The sequence below is a fragment of the Carcharhinus amblyrhynchos genome, chromosome 30 (assembly GCF_965287045.1).
Source record: "Carcharhinus amblyrhynchos chromosome 30, sCarAmb.v2.hapA, whole genome shotgun sequence".
Lineage (NCBI taxonomy): Eukaryota > Metazoa > Chordata > Chondrichthyes > Carcharhiniformes > Carcharhinidae > Carcharhinus > Carcharhinus amblyrhynchos.
In genome coordinates, this window is record NC_137353.1 from 19,049,527 (window position 1) to 19,065,393 (window position 15,867).

Here is a 15,867-nt window from a genome sequence, read left to right on the forward strand (position 1 = left end):
CTTTAACTAACCACATGCAAACAGATACCAGACTCACACAATGAAACATGGAACAAATGAACACACAGGAAAATGATTTCTCTACATCCACACCATCACCTTGACATATGGTTCAGGGCATGTGTGAGGAATGGGGCAAAGAGGGATAATACTTCCCCTGGAAATCCCATTGTAGTCTGGCAGCAAACAATAATATGTATGCCTGTGCCATGCTGGGCTGCATATGGACTCCACCAAAAAGAAACAACCCATTCCTTCACCAATAAAGCAGCAAAGTGCCATTCTGAAACCGTGGCAGTACTGTGGTGAGTGGGTAGGTGCACATCCCTATGGTGCTCTTGCTGCTCAGGGATCTACTGTTATCATGTGTACAAACATATGAAATTGGAGCAGAATTAGGCCATTCAGCCCCTTGAGATTTTGTCTGATCTATTTGTACTGAGTTCCACATTCCTATCTACCACTACCACTACTACCTTTGATTCCCTTGTAATAATCTATCTACCTCTGCCTTAAAAATAGTCAGCCAACATCATCTTCTGAGACAGAGGCAGAATTTTCCAGCTGCCCTCGCCCCGAGTTAATGGGGGTAGAATGTGGGAGGCCATCGAGGAGTGTACACAATAATCAGGTTTAGAGGGAACAGATTTATGAATGAGGATTTCAGCAGCGTATGAGCTGAAAGAATAAATGACTGCTAAAACTTTTGTTTTCAATTACTTTATGTTTTGATGCTTGTGTGATGTGATTCAGCTCTGCTGTAGGAACTCTGAGGAAACAACTTGCTGACTCCTTTACTGCCTGCCTGAGATACTGATTGTGTTTACCCATTGTTGGAAAAACGTGGCATTTTCCACCATGTCCATCAAGAATCTCATTGTATTCATCTCATGAATCGTAACTCATTTTTTTGGAACCTTAAATTATGCAGCTTTATGCAACCCCATCCCCCAACCCTGCAGATTCGTACAGAGTAAGCTCCACCTTTCAAATGTATCGCAGTGATGAGGTGAGGCTGCTTCTAACAGAATTGGGGGCCAGAAACTCATCGAGCCAACAATTCCATTGCAACAATAGGACAGACAAGTCGTTAAAGCCAATGGATCATTAAAACTGGGTCTACCAAATAGAATCTCTACAGTGCAGAAGGAGGCTATCAAGTCTGCACCAACCACAATTCCACCCATAACCCCATGCATTTACCCAAGCTAACTGTTGCACTTGCCTGAAAACTCTCATACAAAACCACAATCTTGTTCTGCCTTAGGGTTACAGTCTGAACCACAGAGGTGTCAGATGTAACTCAATGCAGAGAAGGGCAAAGTAAATTTAAGGATAAAGAGCAGTTAAAGGAACAATACCCTAACTGGTAAGGTCCCTAACAAATTAGAGGGATAGAGATGTGGATGCATAGACTGTTAAAGATGGAAGTACAGTACAAAAGGATTCTGAATTGCACACACATTTATATATTTATAAATGTCTGTCTGTTTGTTGGCAAACTTCTCCAAGATCCTCAGCACAATCTCTGCTAAATATGGTGCGATGGTAAATTGGACCAAGAGACATGTCACAGGGGAACTGACACTTAACCTCCCACTCAGGGGGCTTTGGCATCCTAGCAGGACATCTCATGTCTCTGCCTACTTTGTGTCTCTGTTGACACTGTAACTCAGACATGCTTTAACCAACCTGAACTTACATTCCAGAAAAGAATGCGATGAATTTAAATAACACGTCCCTCACTTCCTTTCATGTTTTATTTGTTTCATGTATGTAACACTCGGAAATACTGCTTGGTAAAGAAAGTGACAGGCAGTATGCAGAGCCAGGGAAGATGAAAAGGCTGGAACAAAAAAAGCAAAATGTTGATGGAAAACGACAGGCAGCAATTAGAGAAAGGAAAGATGAAGAGACAGGAGCAACAGAGAGTGACGCGACACAATGCAAAAGACGCTTAAAGGAAGCTTTCACCTATGATACTTATCAGAGTTAGGAGTCAGACCCAGAATATGATATTGGCAGTAAATCAAATACATGTGAATATTATGGTGCAAGGAAGTGGAATAAAAGAGCCACCTTTAATGTGCGGTACAAATGGTAAAGTATGATTGCCCCTTCTTAACTGAATCACCTGGCCCGTTGAATGTTGGAAACAAAATCAAAACACACTTTTTGAAACACATTCGAAAATATCACAGCTGACTGAGATCACCAAGAAATCTCTTCAATTTGCCTCGTGGAGGAAGAACTTTCCATGCAGCCTATCACAAAATATTTAATGTTTCAGCAATCGTGCAGAGAGTGTCACTGAAAATGTAGAGGGTGATACTTCAGACAATGACTTTTGATGCTATTGCTGAAATATACAGAATATTAACAAACAGAGGAAATAGATGCGGATGTAGAATTTGACCCTGAGGATTCTGAGTGATACTGAAGATATGTGATGAGGGTAGATAGCACCAGGTGAAGAGCTAGCATGTTACAGGTGCAACGGACTGAATGGCGTCCTCCTACGCAAAATATGCTATGATTTGCTCCCTTGGAGATGGTAAAAGTGCAATTTCTTTGTTTAATTTAAATCCTCTATGTTATATAACATTTAATGGTTTCCAATTTAAAAACTCACAGTACAATTATTTCATGGCTGTCTGATCCTATCATGGACTGGTTCATTAATTCCACTGGATCCATTGCCTGCAGCTGAGAGTGTTGTGGGTAAGGTGAAACATATTCTATAAAATCTCCAACCAATGGATTGTTTTCAAATATTTCAAGATGATGATATTGGTAATTCTGAAAGTTGTAACGTGGTGAATTTCAGGAGAAATTTGTTGGCGCCCTGTCCACCTCCCATACACTAAACAAGCATCTGAGCCTCCAAGGTGTCGAAGCCAACACTCAGGAGGTGCACTGCTCGCCACATTGGTACGGGGCACACCACTGAATCACAGAATGGTGATTCAGCACAGTACAAAATGGGGTTATTCAGCCCAATGTATCTGTGCTGATTCTCTGAAGGGAAACAAAGAAAGATGCCCTCTTGACGTCCATTCTTTTGATCTCTTTGAAGCACTTTAGGATTTTTCTGGGCACTGAAGGCATCCTATGGCTCCACATTGCTGTTGTGATTTATGGAAAGGGCTTAGAGTTTGTTATAGGCCCTGAAGACAGTCATAGAATCCCTACAGTGCAGGAGGCAGCCATTTAGCCCATTGAGTCCGCACTGACAATAATCCCATCCAAGCCACATTCCCGTAATCCCACCCTGCTAATGGACACTAGGGTCAATTTAGCATGGCCAGTCAATCCAACCGGAGCACCTGGAGGAAACCCACGCAGACATAGGGAGAATGTGCAAACTCCACATAGACAGTGACCCGAGGCTGCAATTGAACCCGTGTCTCTGGCACTGTGAGGCAGCAGTGCCAACCACTGTGTCGCCCACTTTGATCTTCCCATATTTAATTTGGGAGAATTGTGGTTCATCTTACACTGGGTTTGACACCAGAGAAACTGGGGCGGGGTGTGCGCAAATTGAGACTGGAAAGGTAGAACCGAGTGTCTACGTGTGGAAGCTGAAAATGTGACTTTTCAGGTGATGCGGGCATGAGGCAGCATGTCAGTGAGGAACGTGAGGGTCCAGAGACAGACCCCTGAGAGTCTGCTGAGGTGACGGAGTGGGGAGGGAGGGGGACAGGAGGAGAAGCCATTGCTGGAGGTATTCTGGCTACAAGTGACTGTGTAAAAATTGTAACCAAACAAGGGGCAAGTTAATCAAGCTGGACAATGGGGGGGATAATGTGGGGATCAACCATATTAGGCAAAGAAGGATGGTAAATATACCAAAGAAGTATGGTGATTTAGTATTACCTTAGTGCTATAGCAAGTATAGAAGTGGGATTGTTTGGTGAAATGATCTTTTTAAGCTCCTCAATAAAAGTACAATACTGCAGATGCTGGAAATCTGAAATAAAAACAGTAAGTGCTGGAAAAATCTCAGAGGTCTGACAGCATCTGTGGAGAGAGAAGCAGAGTTAACATTGAATCTAAAATGACGTATCTTCGCTTCCTCAAATGTTGCCAGACTTGTTGCATTTTTTCAACATGTTCTGATTCCAAGTTCCTTTATTTTTATGTTGTACAGCAAGACAGTATCGTACCTGTTGGTTAGTGGCAGTAACAAAGATCAAAAGCAGCCACATCAACGCTCTGAGGCTCTCCTGGAGTCCACTTGTCAATATTAGTGGGGTAGGATATTACCCAAGCTCTTTGTGTGCATCCAACGCTCCTAACACTCTCCGAGGTACTTGCTGTTCCCCACCTTATCTGAGCGCAGATGGCTAATGAGAGATCAAGCATTGCCTGCGACTTACCCGCTGCTGTATCAGTGCGTGTTTATGCTCCATTTCCCTTTTCTCCACTGCTGAGTCAATCACAAGCTGGTCCAGCTGAATAGGGGGAAGAAAGCAAAAAATAAATCTGTTGGTAATAAATCTGCACACACAACAAGGCTCAAGAATTTCTCCTGCACAGAAAATGACGGCCTAAACATCAGCCGAAATAAAAGTGAAATAAAAATATGACGAGATTACGAATCTATCTTGAACCGTTCCTTGAATTTAAAGGAAGCAGCTTCGCTCTTGGAATAACGACAGGAATTTAACCGTTCAAGAATGGATTGACCTGGGTCTGTTTCGAGAATTATCCATTGTTTATGTCATTTCTTTAGTGAAGTTTAACGTCGCAAACATTTGGATTATGCCAGCAGGATTTCCATGATTGATTGTCCCTGCCAATGACGTGACGGGAATCCTGACTTCCATTTGCATCAATTTAAATATCACCATCAGACCTTTACACCTGATTGTTCCACCCCCCCTCCCCCCGTTAAACTGCCCATTAATGCCAGCGTGAGGGCACTTTACTGTCTGTCTTGATGGCCTAGTGCTATTAACCCATTAAACTATTAATCTAGAAACTTAGCTAATGTTCTGGGGACCTGGATTCGAATCCTACCATGGCTGATGGTGGAAGTTGAATTAAATTAAAAAACCCGGAATTAATAATCTGATGACCGTGAAATGATTGTCGGAAAAACCCATCTGGTTCACTAAGTGCCCTTTAGGGAAAGAAGTCTGCCATCCTTACCCAGTCTGGCCTACAGATGACTCCAGAGCCACAGCAATGTGGTTGACTCTCAATTGCCCTCCAAGGGCAACTAGGGATGGCAATAATTGCTGGCCAGCCAGCGGCGCCCGTGTCCCACGAATGAGTAAAAGAAGAGTCGTGACAGGGTCCCCCATGATATGCTCCTGGCAAATTAATCAGCACAGCCCCCATGGGAGAGAGGGTCATGTTTGCGCAGTATCCTGGAGCTGTCTGGGCACTCCCCTACCCTGGCGCTTCCCCTTCAGCACTGCTGCCTGGGCTGTGCCAAGGTAGAGCCTGAGCACTACAAAGGGGCAGAGTTAGGGGGGGGAGAGTGTTTCTTGGGGGGGGGGGTGCGGGGGTGTTAGTTTCTGTGGGGTTGGTGTTGGGGAATTTGTGGGAGTGATACTGGGAGTGTTCTGTGGTGGGGGGGTGAGAGTTCTGTGGTTGCAGGAGGTTGGGGGGGAGGGTGAATTTTCATAGGGAAGGTGTCTCTTTTTTTTTTAATTTTTAAAAACAGCACCCCCCCCCCTCCCCAATCTTTTAAAAACCCAAGTTGCTGGCAGGGCTCTGTGATGTCATGAGACCCACCCCTTCACTTTCTTTCGCTTTTAATAATAACAGCAGGAAAACCAGCAGCACGCTATCCTTGTCCTTCCCCATTCAAGATGACACTTAGATAAAGAAAATTGGAAAATTCTGCCTTTGGAGTGGGACTGCCGGAGGAGTTTCTGGCTCAGAGATAGGGACAATTACCCACTGTGCTACAAGGCCTCACCCTTCACCTGAACCTCCCTTCCATTCTCCCCATTTGGTTTAAAATTCCAGTTACAGCTCTACAGCCCTGCCTGCGCAGAGATATTTTGGCCTTGGAGGGAGTGCAGAGGAGGTTTACTAAGCTGATACCGGAGTTGAGGGGGTTGAGCTATGAGGAGAGGCTGAATAAACTGGGCTTGTACTCGTTAGAGTTTAGAAGAATGAGAGGAGATCTCATTGAGACGTATAAGATGATGAATGGGATGGATAGGATAGAGGTGGAAAGACTCTTCCCGCTCAAAAAAGACAATAGGACTAGGGGGCACAACCTCAAGATAAAAGGGGGGCGGTTTAGAACGGAGTTGAGGAGGAACTTCTTCACTCAAAGGGTGGTGAATCTCTGGAATTCTCTGCCCGTTGAAGTGGTGGAGGCTGCCTCGCTAAATATTTTTAAGACGCGGGTTGATGGGTTTTTGATAGGAGAGGGGATTAAGGGTTATGGGGAGAGGGCGGGAAAGTGGAACTGAGCAGCGGCAGATCAGCCATGATCTTATTGAATGGCGGGGCAGGCTCGAAGGGCTGGATGGCCTACTCCTGCTCCTATTTCTTATGTTCTTATGTTCTTAAATGCTCCAGCTATGATGAACCATAGCCCATCCCGATACACCATCCTCCCACGTTCACCAGGACTCCAGCACCACCCAGTCTCCAGAAAACGGGAGGAGACTCCCACGCCACCAGAATGTAGTTCATCGACAACTTCTACGCGGCTCACACACAATAGATCCAGCATATGCTCAATAGCTCTGAATTCAGGGGCAGGTTATAATTAGTCAAAAAAAAAGACCTCAATGCCTGCAGCCACTTTTCCTTCATTGCCTCAATGAAACAAGTTTTTATTCTTAATTATGCGATTAATTAATCCTCCAGGGTACTGTGCACTCAGTTTCAGTGTGCGTCTTTTAGTGATATTTCTGGAACTGTTCTCTTCCAGGGCATTTCCCATTTTCATCTGCCACAAAGTAATACTCTGCTGCTTTTGATGTGTTGTAGTAATTTGACATGTGAAATTAATGCAGCTTATATAGATGAAGTAGAACTAATATATATCCCACACTTGCATATATAAATATATATTATTCATGTTTTACATTACATACAAAACCAATTTTTTAAATGTACTTTCCTCCCCGAGTTCGCCCTCTTTGTTTCCTGTGGTTTATTCTGAGGTAAAGTTCCACATGAGCTGGCTGGCTAGTTATGGCTTAGTGTTGGTAGCCACTCTCACCTCTGACTCAGGAGGCTGGGGGGAGGGTGGGTTAGCAGCTGTCTGTGCTCAAAGCCCACTCCAGAGACTTAAGCATTTGACTAAGACTCCAGTGCAGTACTAAGGGGATGCTGCTCTGCTGGATGTACCATCTTTCGGTTGGGACTTTAAACACAGGCCTCTGTCTCCCTCCTCAGGTGGTTGTAAAAGATCTTATGGCACTGGTCAAAGAACAGTGTTCATCCAGTATCTTGATCAATATTTATACAATATACAACACATCAGTTGGTCATTGAGGGTGGCACAGTGGTTAGCACTGCTGCCTCACAGCGCCAAGGACCCGGGTTCGATTCCGGCCTCAGCTTTGTGTGGAGTTTGCATATTCTCCCCATGTCTGCATGGGTTTCCTCCAGGCGTTCCGGTTTCCTCCCACAGTCCAAAGATGTGCGGGTTAGGTGGATTGGCCTGGTATGTTACCACTTAATATCAGAGACACTATCCCCCGATATGTAAATATATGGGGATAGGGCCTGGGTGGGATTGTGCGCATGCTCGATGGGCTGAATGGCCTCCTTCTGCACTGTAGGGAGTCTATGATTATCATGTTGCTACTTGTGGCCATTAGCTGACAGTAAATTGGCTGCTGCGAATCCTACATCCCAACAGTGGATACAACTGGCTGTGTAACATTTCAGAAATCTTGAGGCTGCTGTGTAAATGTAAGTCATTCACTTTTTCTTTTCACTGTCCACTATCTCATCCATATGGCAATACTCTTACGGAAGCTAGGACTATTCAGCCACTGAGACGTCACAGTCAGGGCCAATTTTGCTCTCGGCTGACCTTTGCATTCACAGAGTCTCCAGTAGCAGGAATCCCGGGGTGGGGGGGAATCGGGAGTGGGAATATAGTGGGTTTTTGTCTTCGCCACCACCCAGCCACTTGCGTTGTTTGGGAGGGCCTAAGTGGGCAGGCCCACTTGCTCATTGCCACAACAGAGGGTGCAGTTGTTCATTAAGCCACCGGGGGAACTTCGTAAATAAATGAAAGGGAGACTCCAGTCATTAAGCCTCAAGATAATCCTCTTTCACAGAAATCTGCTAATAATCTCAGCAGATGAAGCCTTTCCCATTAAACCCTTCCTCACGATTCTCATTAATCACTTGCCAGCTGCAATGGCCACAAACTAATTAACATTGTGAAAAAAGGAAGTTAAATAATCTTGAATAATAATATCCACCAGTAATGCCTTAATCTAAAAGCACGACTGCAACATCATTACATTAAACAGCCTCTTACCTCTGTGGCCAGTTTCTTCATGTATGGATCAAGCTCCTTAAGTAAGTCGTAGCCTTGTTGGAAGAAAGTATACTGGGCGTGCATGAATGACAGCATCTGGAACGCAGAATGACAAACCAACAGACAAGTTTTAATATCTAACATTTTCCCACAATTTATCCAAGTTACCAGAAGGGGAATAATTATTACACAGAATTCTCCCAAATCCAGTGATAGGCTTCCTTTAAATGTTTTCACAAAGAAACCATGGGTGGCTCAGTGGTGCAGTGGTTAGTACTGCTGCCTTACAGCATCTAAACCTGGATTTGATTCCGGCCCGGGGTCTGTTTGTGTGGAGATTGCATGTTCTCCCCATGTCTGTGTGGGTTTTTGTTGGCTGCTGTGGCATGTGTGTGTCATACAAAAGTCTGATGTATGCACCATTAGGATTTGGAAAGGTTAAGAGATATCACGAGTGTCATTTCTCTATGACCCACTGCAACACCTACCGCTTACCCAATGGCAGTGACTTGTCACTGGTGAGTGCCACACAGTGTGTGGGTATTAAGTGTGCATTTGTTCAGTCTGAGTGCTAGGCAGAACATGAGTTCATACTCAGTGTTGGAGTGTTACAATGAGAGTTTACACCCAGTGTTAGTGTGAATGTATATCCAGTGTTGGAGTGTTACATTGTGAATTTATATCCAGTGTTACAGTGAGAATGTATATCCAGTGTTGAAATGTTACAGTATGAGTTTATAACCAGTGTTACATTATGAATTTATACCCAGGGTTACAGTGTGAATGTATATCCAGTGTTGGAATGTTACAGTGAGTGCTTATATCCAGTGCTAGAATATTAGTGTGAGTTCATACCCAGTGTTTTAGTGTGAGTTTAGATCCAGTTTGTACCCTCTGTCACATGTTACAGTGTGAATTTATATCCAGTGTGGGAATGTTACATTGAGAGTTCATACCCAATGTTACAGTGTGAATTTATATCCAGTGTTGGGCGTTACAGTGATAGTTTATACCCAGTTTGTACCCAGTGTCGGGTGTTACAGTGTGAGAACTTACGCCCCCTGTTGGAGCATTACAGCATGACATTTTAAATCAAATCCAGTTTACAAAAGGAAGCCAGAAAAGGTTTTCAAATGTCAGCAATCTGATTGCCCAAGGAGGAACTTCTGAAGCTTAGAATATTTATATTAAGAAAACAGAAGCATGTGGCTACTTCTCTAGATAGCAAATAAGCAAAGGAAATCTGTCTTACCGCGTCTAATATTTCAAACTTCTTCTTTGCCTGAAGAACGTTAATCTAAGAAAGATAAGATCATGAGTTAAGGTTCATTATCAGATGCTGTGAGCTCAAATACATTAGCTGGCTATATTCTCTGTTTTATTGATAATTGGGTATTACTATGTGATGATGGATGTTATTTTTAAAAATATTTTGAGATTATGTTTGTATTCTGCATAGGCAAAAAAACTGCAAATGGGTGTGAGTCCATTATTAATTAGACTAGGGAAAGGTTACTGGGGACAACTTGTCCGTGACAACCAACAGATAAAAGAATATGTGTTAGGTTCATGCATTTGCAACGAGGGGTCATAGTTTAAGTTAAAAGTAAATCGGGTTGGATCTAAAATTTGAATTGTAATATAAATGAAGACATGGTGTTTCAACTGTTGAGTTCCAAAGGGGAGTTCCAATGTGACAAGGAACCTTTACAACTTCCAAAGATTTCACAGGTAAACAGGGGAAAGTGTGCTAAATTTGAATGACCGAAAGTAGAGATAAGATAGGAAAACATGAAAGATTTTTACATTTGGAGAAGTTAAGTTCAAATTGAGGACAATGGAACTTGAGATGAAAGAGGAAGAAAAGATATTTTAGGAAAGATGTTTAGCTGAGTGATGGCTGTGTGAGGAAATGTTCTGAAGCCCAGGCCTGTGTGCTGGGAAGGTGTGAAAGTTTTGAATCTGAACCAGTCATCCAGTTTCAAGCCAGAAATGTCTTTCTCAGATAACAGTTTGTTTCTGAACTTTCTTACTGCATTTCCATATCTGAGTGGGAAATGTTTGAGGTGTTGCGCAGTGTTCGTTTATTAAAGTGACAATAATTCTCTGCTTTAGGCAATACTATTGATTTTTAGAGTTAAAAGTCTATAAGTTCATAAGTTATAGGAGCAGAATTAGGCCAGTCCGCTCCACCATTCGATCATGGCTGATATGCTCCTCATCCCCATTTTCCTGCCTTCTCCCCATAACCCTTCAACCCATTACTAGTTAAAAATCTGTCTAACTCCTCCTTAAATTTACTCACTGTCCCAGTATCCACCGCACTTTGGGGTAGCAAATTTCACAATCCTTCGGGAGCAGTAGTTTCTCTTCATATGAAAGAGTTGTTGCTAAGAGGGTAGTTTACTTGTATAATTTTGACCAGATGGGTTTTGGGGGTTTGTTCTGTAAGATTGTTTTAACAGTGTAACTTTAATCTCATGCACTTAAGTTTTTTTCCCTTTTTAATAAAATGTTAATCTTTAAAATCCTAAAGGTGTTACTGGGGTACTATGCTTTTTTCTACTCATTTTCAAAATACAAATATAAAGGTTAATGAATAGTAAGACAGGTTTCCCTCTGAGACTTGGCTCGCTCAGCAAATAACATCTGCTGCGGTCATAACAACTATGACTAATATTTCCTATTTTATTGAGGGTTGTCAGTAATACTTCCTGTTTTGCTGATTGTTGGGACTAATGCGCTCTGTTTGGTGTTAGCCGGTGTTGATGCTCCTTGTGAACTCTGGCTGTTTCATTGATCACTGCTGCACAGCTCATGTTAAACACGTCAACAGTGCCGTACTGTCTAGACAATGCAGCCAAAAAGGCATCCAGGCTGAACCCTTTGTTGCTATGGAGAACTGAAGATTGGCTGCTGATACACCAGACAAAGGGGGAATGATATAGCGAGCTGGAGGGCCATGCAGACAGTGATGATTTTTCTATATTCATTTTAAGGCACATTTAGGACAATATGTCTCAATTTTACAATAATAATTCATTGTCATCCGCGATTTGAATTGAATGATTTAGTTCTAACTGGTGAACACCACAGTTAAGCTATTAAGCTTATTAAGATCATAGAACTCTACAGTGCAGAAAGAGGCCCTTCAGCCCATCGAGTCTGCACTGAACACAACCCCACCCTGGCCCTACCCCCATATCCCTACATACCATACCCACTAATCCCTCTAACGTATGCATCTCTGGACACTAAGGGGCAATTTCTTAGCGTGGCCAATCAACCTAACCTGCACATCTTTGGATGTGGGAGGAAACCGGAGTATTTGGAGGAAACCCATGCAGACACGAGGAGAACGTGCAAACTCCACACAGACAGTGACCCAAGCCGGGAATCGAACCCAGGACCCTGGAGCTGTGAAGCAGCAGTGCTAACCACTGTGCTACCGTGCCGCCCATTAAGCTTATTTATTAGTGCTACAAGTAGGCTTACATTAACACTGCAATGAAGTTACTGTGAAAATCCCCTAATCGCCACACACTGGTGCCTGTTCAGGTACACTGAGGGAGAATTTAGCATGGCCAATGCACCTAACCAGCACGTCTTTCGGACTGTTGGAGAAAACCAGAACACCCGGAGGAAACCCACGCAGAAACAGGGAGAACATGCAAACTCCACACAGACAGTGACCTAAGCCAGGAATCGAACCTGGGTCCCTGATGCTGTGAGGTAGCAGCGCTAACCTCTGCCACCAAATAAAGGTCTCAAAGTATATTAAATGAGGGTCATCTCAAAGCTTTGTTATTTAAGGTGGGGAAGAATTAGAAGAGCCTGGAACATGTATATCATACAGACATCACTGCAGCAATGTGGCATGATTACAAGTTGCACTGTGTGTCTGTGAACAAACTGGAGCTCTGATAAACTCTGTGATATAAATGTGATTCCTGTTTAAATAGGGGAAACTCTTCAAGCAGAAATATCATTTCATTCAATTGTCATATTTCTTCTTGTCTATTTCAGGCTGTTGCCCTTCATATTGTCAGAGAGATGGTTGCAGCAAGTCAGCTACTTGGGGAGAATTACCGAGACTGAATGTTGACGGGTGGGTCAGTGGGGGAACTGAGTAGAGCACTTCCAAAGCAACACTTTTTGTATTCTCTCATGGAACCTGGACATCACCAGCTTGGCCAGCCATTTTATTGCCCATCTCTAACTGTCCTTGAGGAGGTGATGGGAGCCACCGTCTTGAATCGCTGCGGTCCATGTGGTGTAGGTGCACCCACAGTGCTGTTAGCAAGGGAGTTCCAGGATTTTGACCCAGCGACTGTGAAGGAATGGTGAGTGACGTGGAGGGGAACTTGCAGATGGTGTTTTTTTCCAACAATCAACAATGGTCATCAGTAGATTCCTAATTCCAGATATTTTTTATTGAGTTCAAATTCCACCACCTGCCGTGACAGGATTTGAACCCGGGTCCCCAGAACATTAGCTGAGTTTCTGGATTAATAGTCTAGTGATAATACCACTGGGCCAAAACCTCCCCAGCACTTGTATAACGCAAATGGTACTTGCCATATATCAGCCCTGCTTTTGGTATCTGAGGAGTTATGAATGGTGCTGAACGTGGTACAACCATCATACAGTAGTCCCATCTCTGCCTGTGACGGAGGGAAGGTCATTGATGAAGTGGCTGAAGAGGGTTAGGCCTGGGACACTACCCAGAGGTTGTCCTGGGGCTGAGAGGGTTTGACCCTCAGCAACCATGACCATCTTCTTTGTGATGTGGCTCGCGACACAGAACTAACACAGGGGCTTACACTGAGTGACATACGGTGCCTAATAGGCACACTTATATACATGAGGAGTATCAAGTCAGTGACAGCAGGGAGCCGTGATGTAGTAATCTGACATTTTTGACAGTGTAATCTCAGAATTATCTGTAAAAGCCTATTGTGACACGGCTGAACGGTTCCTGCATCCTTTCCCACATGTTGAAGCTAATTACTTACTGACACTGGAATGGATTTCAGGCTGGGAAGAGGTTGGTGGGAGCATGGTGCTGCCATCATGTGGCAGACTGCTGGAATTGAAGTCAAACAGCGGCTGAACATCAGTCGGCCTGAGCCGTATCTCGAGCCATAGAATAAACAGGAATTTGCTGATTTGACTGAGGTCTTGGCTGAGCTTCGAGTCCACGTTGTCAGATTACACGCGACGTGGCAGAAGGAAGGGTTTCACAGAGTGGTCAAAGCGTGGAACTTGTTCCCACAAGAAGTAGTCGTGATGAATAGTGTAGATGGATTTAAGGGGACAATGGTTAAATACATGGGTTGGGGGGAGGGAATAGAAGGATATGGTGTATTGAAGTAAGGTGGGAGGAGGCTTTTGTGGAACATCAACGCTGGCTAGGCTGAATGAGCTGTTTATTGTGCTGTACTGGGCGGCACAGTGGCAAGCACTGCTGCCTCACAGCGCCAGGAACCCGGGTTCGATTCCGGTCTCGGGTCGCTGTCTGTGTGGAGTTTGCACTTTCTCCCTGTGTCTGTGTGGGTTTCCTCCGGGTGATCCGGTTTCCTCCCACACTCCAAAGATGTGCGGGTTAGGTTGATTGGCCATGCTAAATTTGACCCTAGTGTCAGGAGGATTAGCAGGGTAAATGAGAGTTACGGGAAAAGGGCCTGGGTGGGATTGCGGTCGGTGTAGGCTCGATGGGCTGAACGGCCTTCCTCTGCACTGTAGGGATTCTATGAAATTCACTGTCAATGTTTCTGAAGCTGAAATGAGTTCAGAACAGGGAGGAGATTCACAGATGAGGAAATCTTCATGGGGGAGGGAGGGTGGACAATTAAACAGACTGGATGAAGATTGAGGCAAATCTCGAAGCACATTAGGAATAAGGGAGAAACAGCTTTAAAAACTGAGGGGATGAGACACCCAGAGGGTGAGATGAGACATCGGGGGGGAGGGGTGAGACACCGGGGTGGGGGGGGGGAACGGTGGGGGGAGACACCGAGGTGGGGGGGGGTGGTGGTGAGACACCGAGGGGGTGAGACACAGGGGGCAGGGCCTAGGGGTGATCGCTGGGGGTGGGGGCTCCCACTGCAGCTCTGCACGGGGAACGGTCAGGGTTGGAGGGAGGCCAGTGATTGGGGATGGTCTGCAGAGGGGCACGGTTTGGGGGATGGCCACTACTGGGGGCGGGGGGGGGGGGGGGGGGGGAGGCTGGAAATTAGGGCGCTCCTGGACGGGGGAGGGGGGAGGTGATCAGGGCTAGCCTGGGAATGCTTGTGAGGGTCATGATCAGGTCGTGGGGGAGGGGTGTTGGAGGGGCAGCGCTGCCGGGGTCCAGGGCTGGCCGGCAAACATGGAGACTGACAGACCAGGACCACTGTGCATTCACAGAGTTCCAGATCTGTCAGGCTCCAGTACAAATCAGCCCCGCCACCCCGGGTTTTTAATAAGATTCACAACTGGGAACTCTGTAGTGCACAGAATGGAGAGTCTCGTCTGAACTCCCACTGAAAAAATAATCGGGCTTTAGACCAGTTTTCTCACCAATTCAGCACTTTTAGGAGAATAACATTTCCCCCCCCCCACTGCTGCCCACCTTTAATTGCAGCGAGTTACATCATGGGAACTATGGTGGGAATTTGACTCCAAATAATTTAGCACCAGACCCGTTCTCCCTCCCAGTGGCTCACAAACCAAACAAGTGCAGGAGATGTGGGTTTTATAAACAGAATTTCAACACACTCTGTCAAAAATGCAAGCTGTCAGAATACTTGGTCCTTGCCAACTCCAGTCAGACAGATCCGGAATGATCCCTAGTCTCCGGATCATCCTTGCACTGGCCTTCAGGGAAAAACGGAGATTTTAAAAACGGGAGGAGAATTTGGAATTTTGAATGCAACTTATACATATTGTGTTATTGCAATCTGGAATGCACTGTCTGAAAGGACGGTGGGAGCAGATTCAATCGTAACTCCCAAAAAGAGAACTGAATATATATTTAAAAGCAAAATCATGAGGAGACAGCAGGAGAGTGGGATAATTGGGTAGCTCCTGTAAAGAGCTAGCATGAATACAATGGTCTGAATGGCCTCCTTTTGCACTGTCTGTTTGTATTGAATTCGAATACGGAATAGAGATAGGAAGCACTCAGCAGCAGGCAGACTTTAAGTTCTGCTCTGATCTGTGAGGCGAAAGGAGCTTTAGCTTTTAACTCTGTTGTTTTTTAATGTCAGGATCAAGAGCCCCTGACAGCCAATTCCCCCGATAGTGTCAGCCTTCACTATTAATGGAAAATCAATCCAGTGCAGCCGACAGAAAGAATGAAATATGAAGGAGGATGTCTGAATTAAGCAGGACGAATCTTTTGTGCCTTT

General features: G+C 44.7%; 1 protein-coding gene across 1 annotated transcript in view; it reads right to left on the bottom strand.

Annotated features, from left to right (window-relative positions):
• acap3a (ArfGAP with coiled-coil, ankyrin repeat and PH domains 3a) overlaps positions 1-15,867 on the bottom strand; it is a 331,287-nt gene that overhangs the window by 85,461 nt on the left and 229,959 nt on the right. The window contains exons 7-9 of the mRNA XM_080215115.1: positions 9,729-9,773; positions 8,477-8,572; positions 4,380-4,454 (exon numbers count right to left, since the gene is read on the bottom strand). Coding sequence (XP_080071241.1) covers positions 4,380-4,454; positions 8,477-8,572; positions 9,729-9,773 — 216 coding nt within the window. The remainder of the gene's footprint in view (positions 1-4,379; positions 4,455-8,476; positions 8,573-9,728; positions 9,774-15,867) is intronic.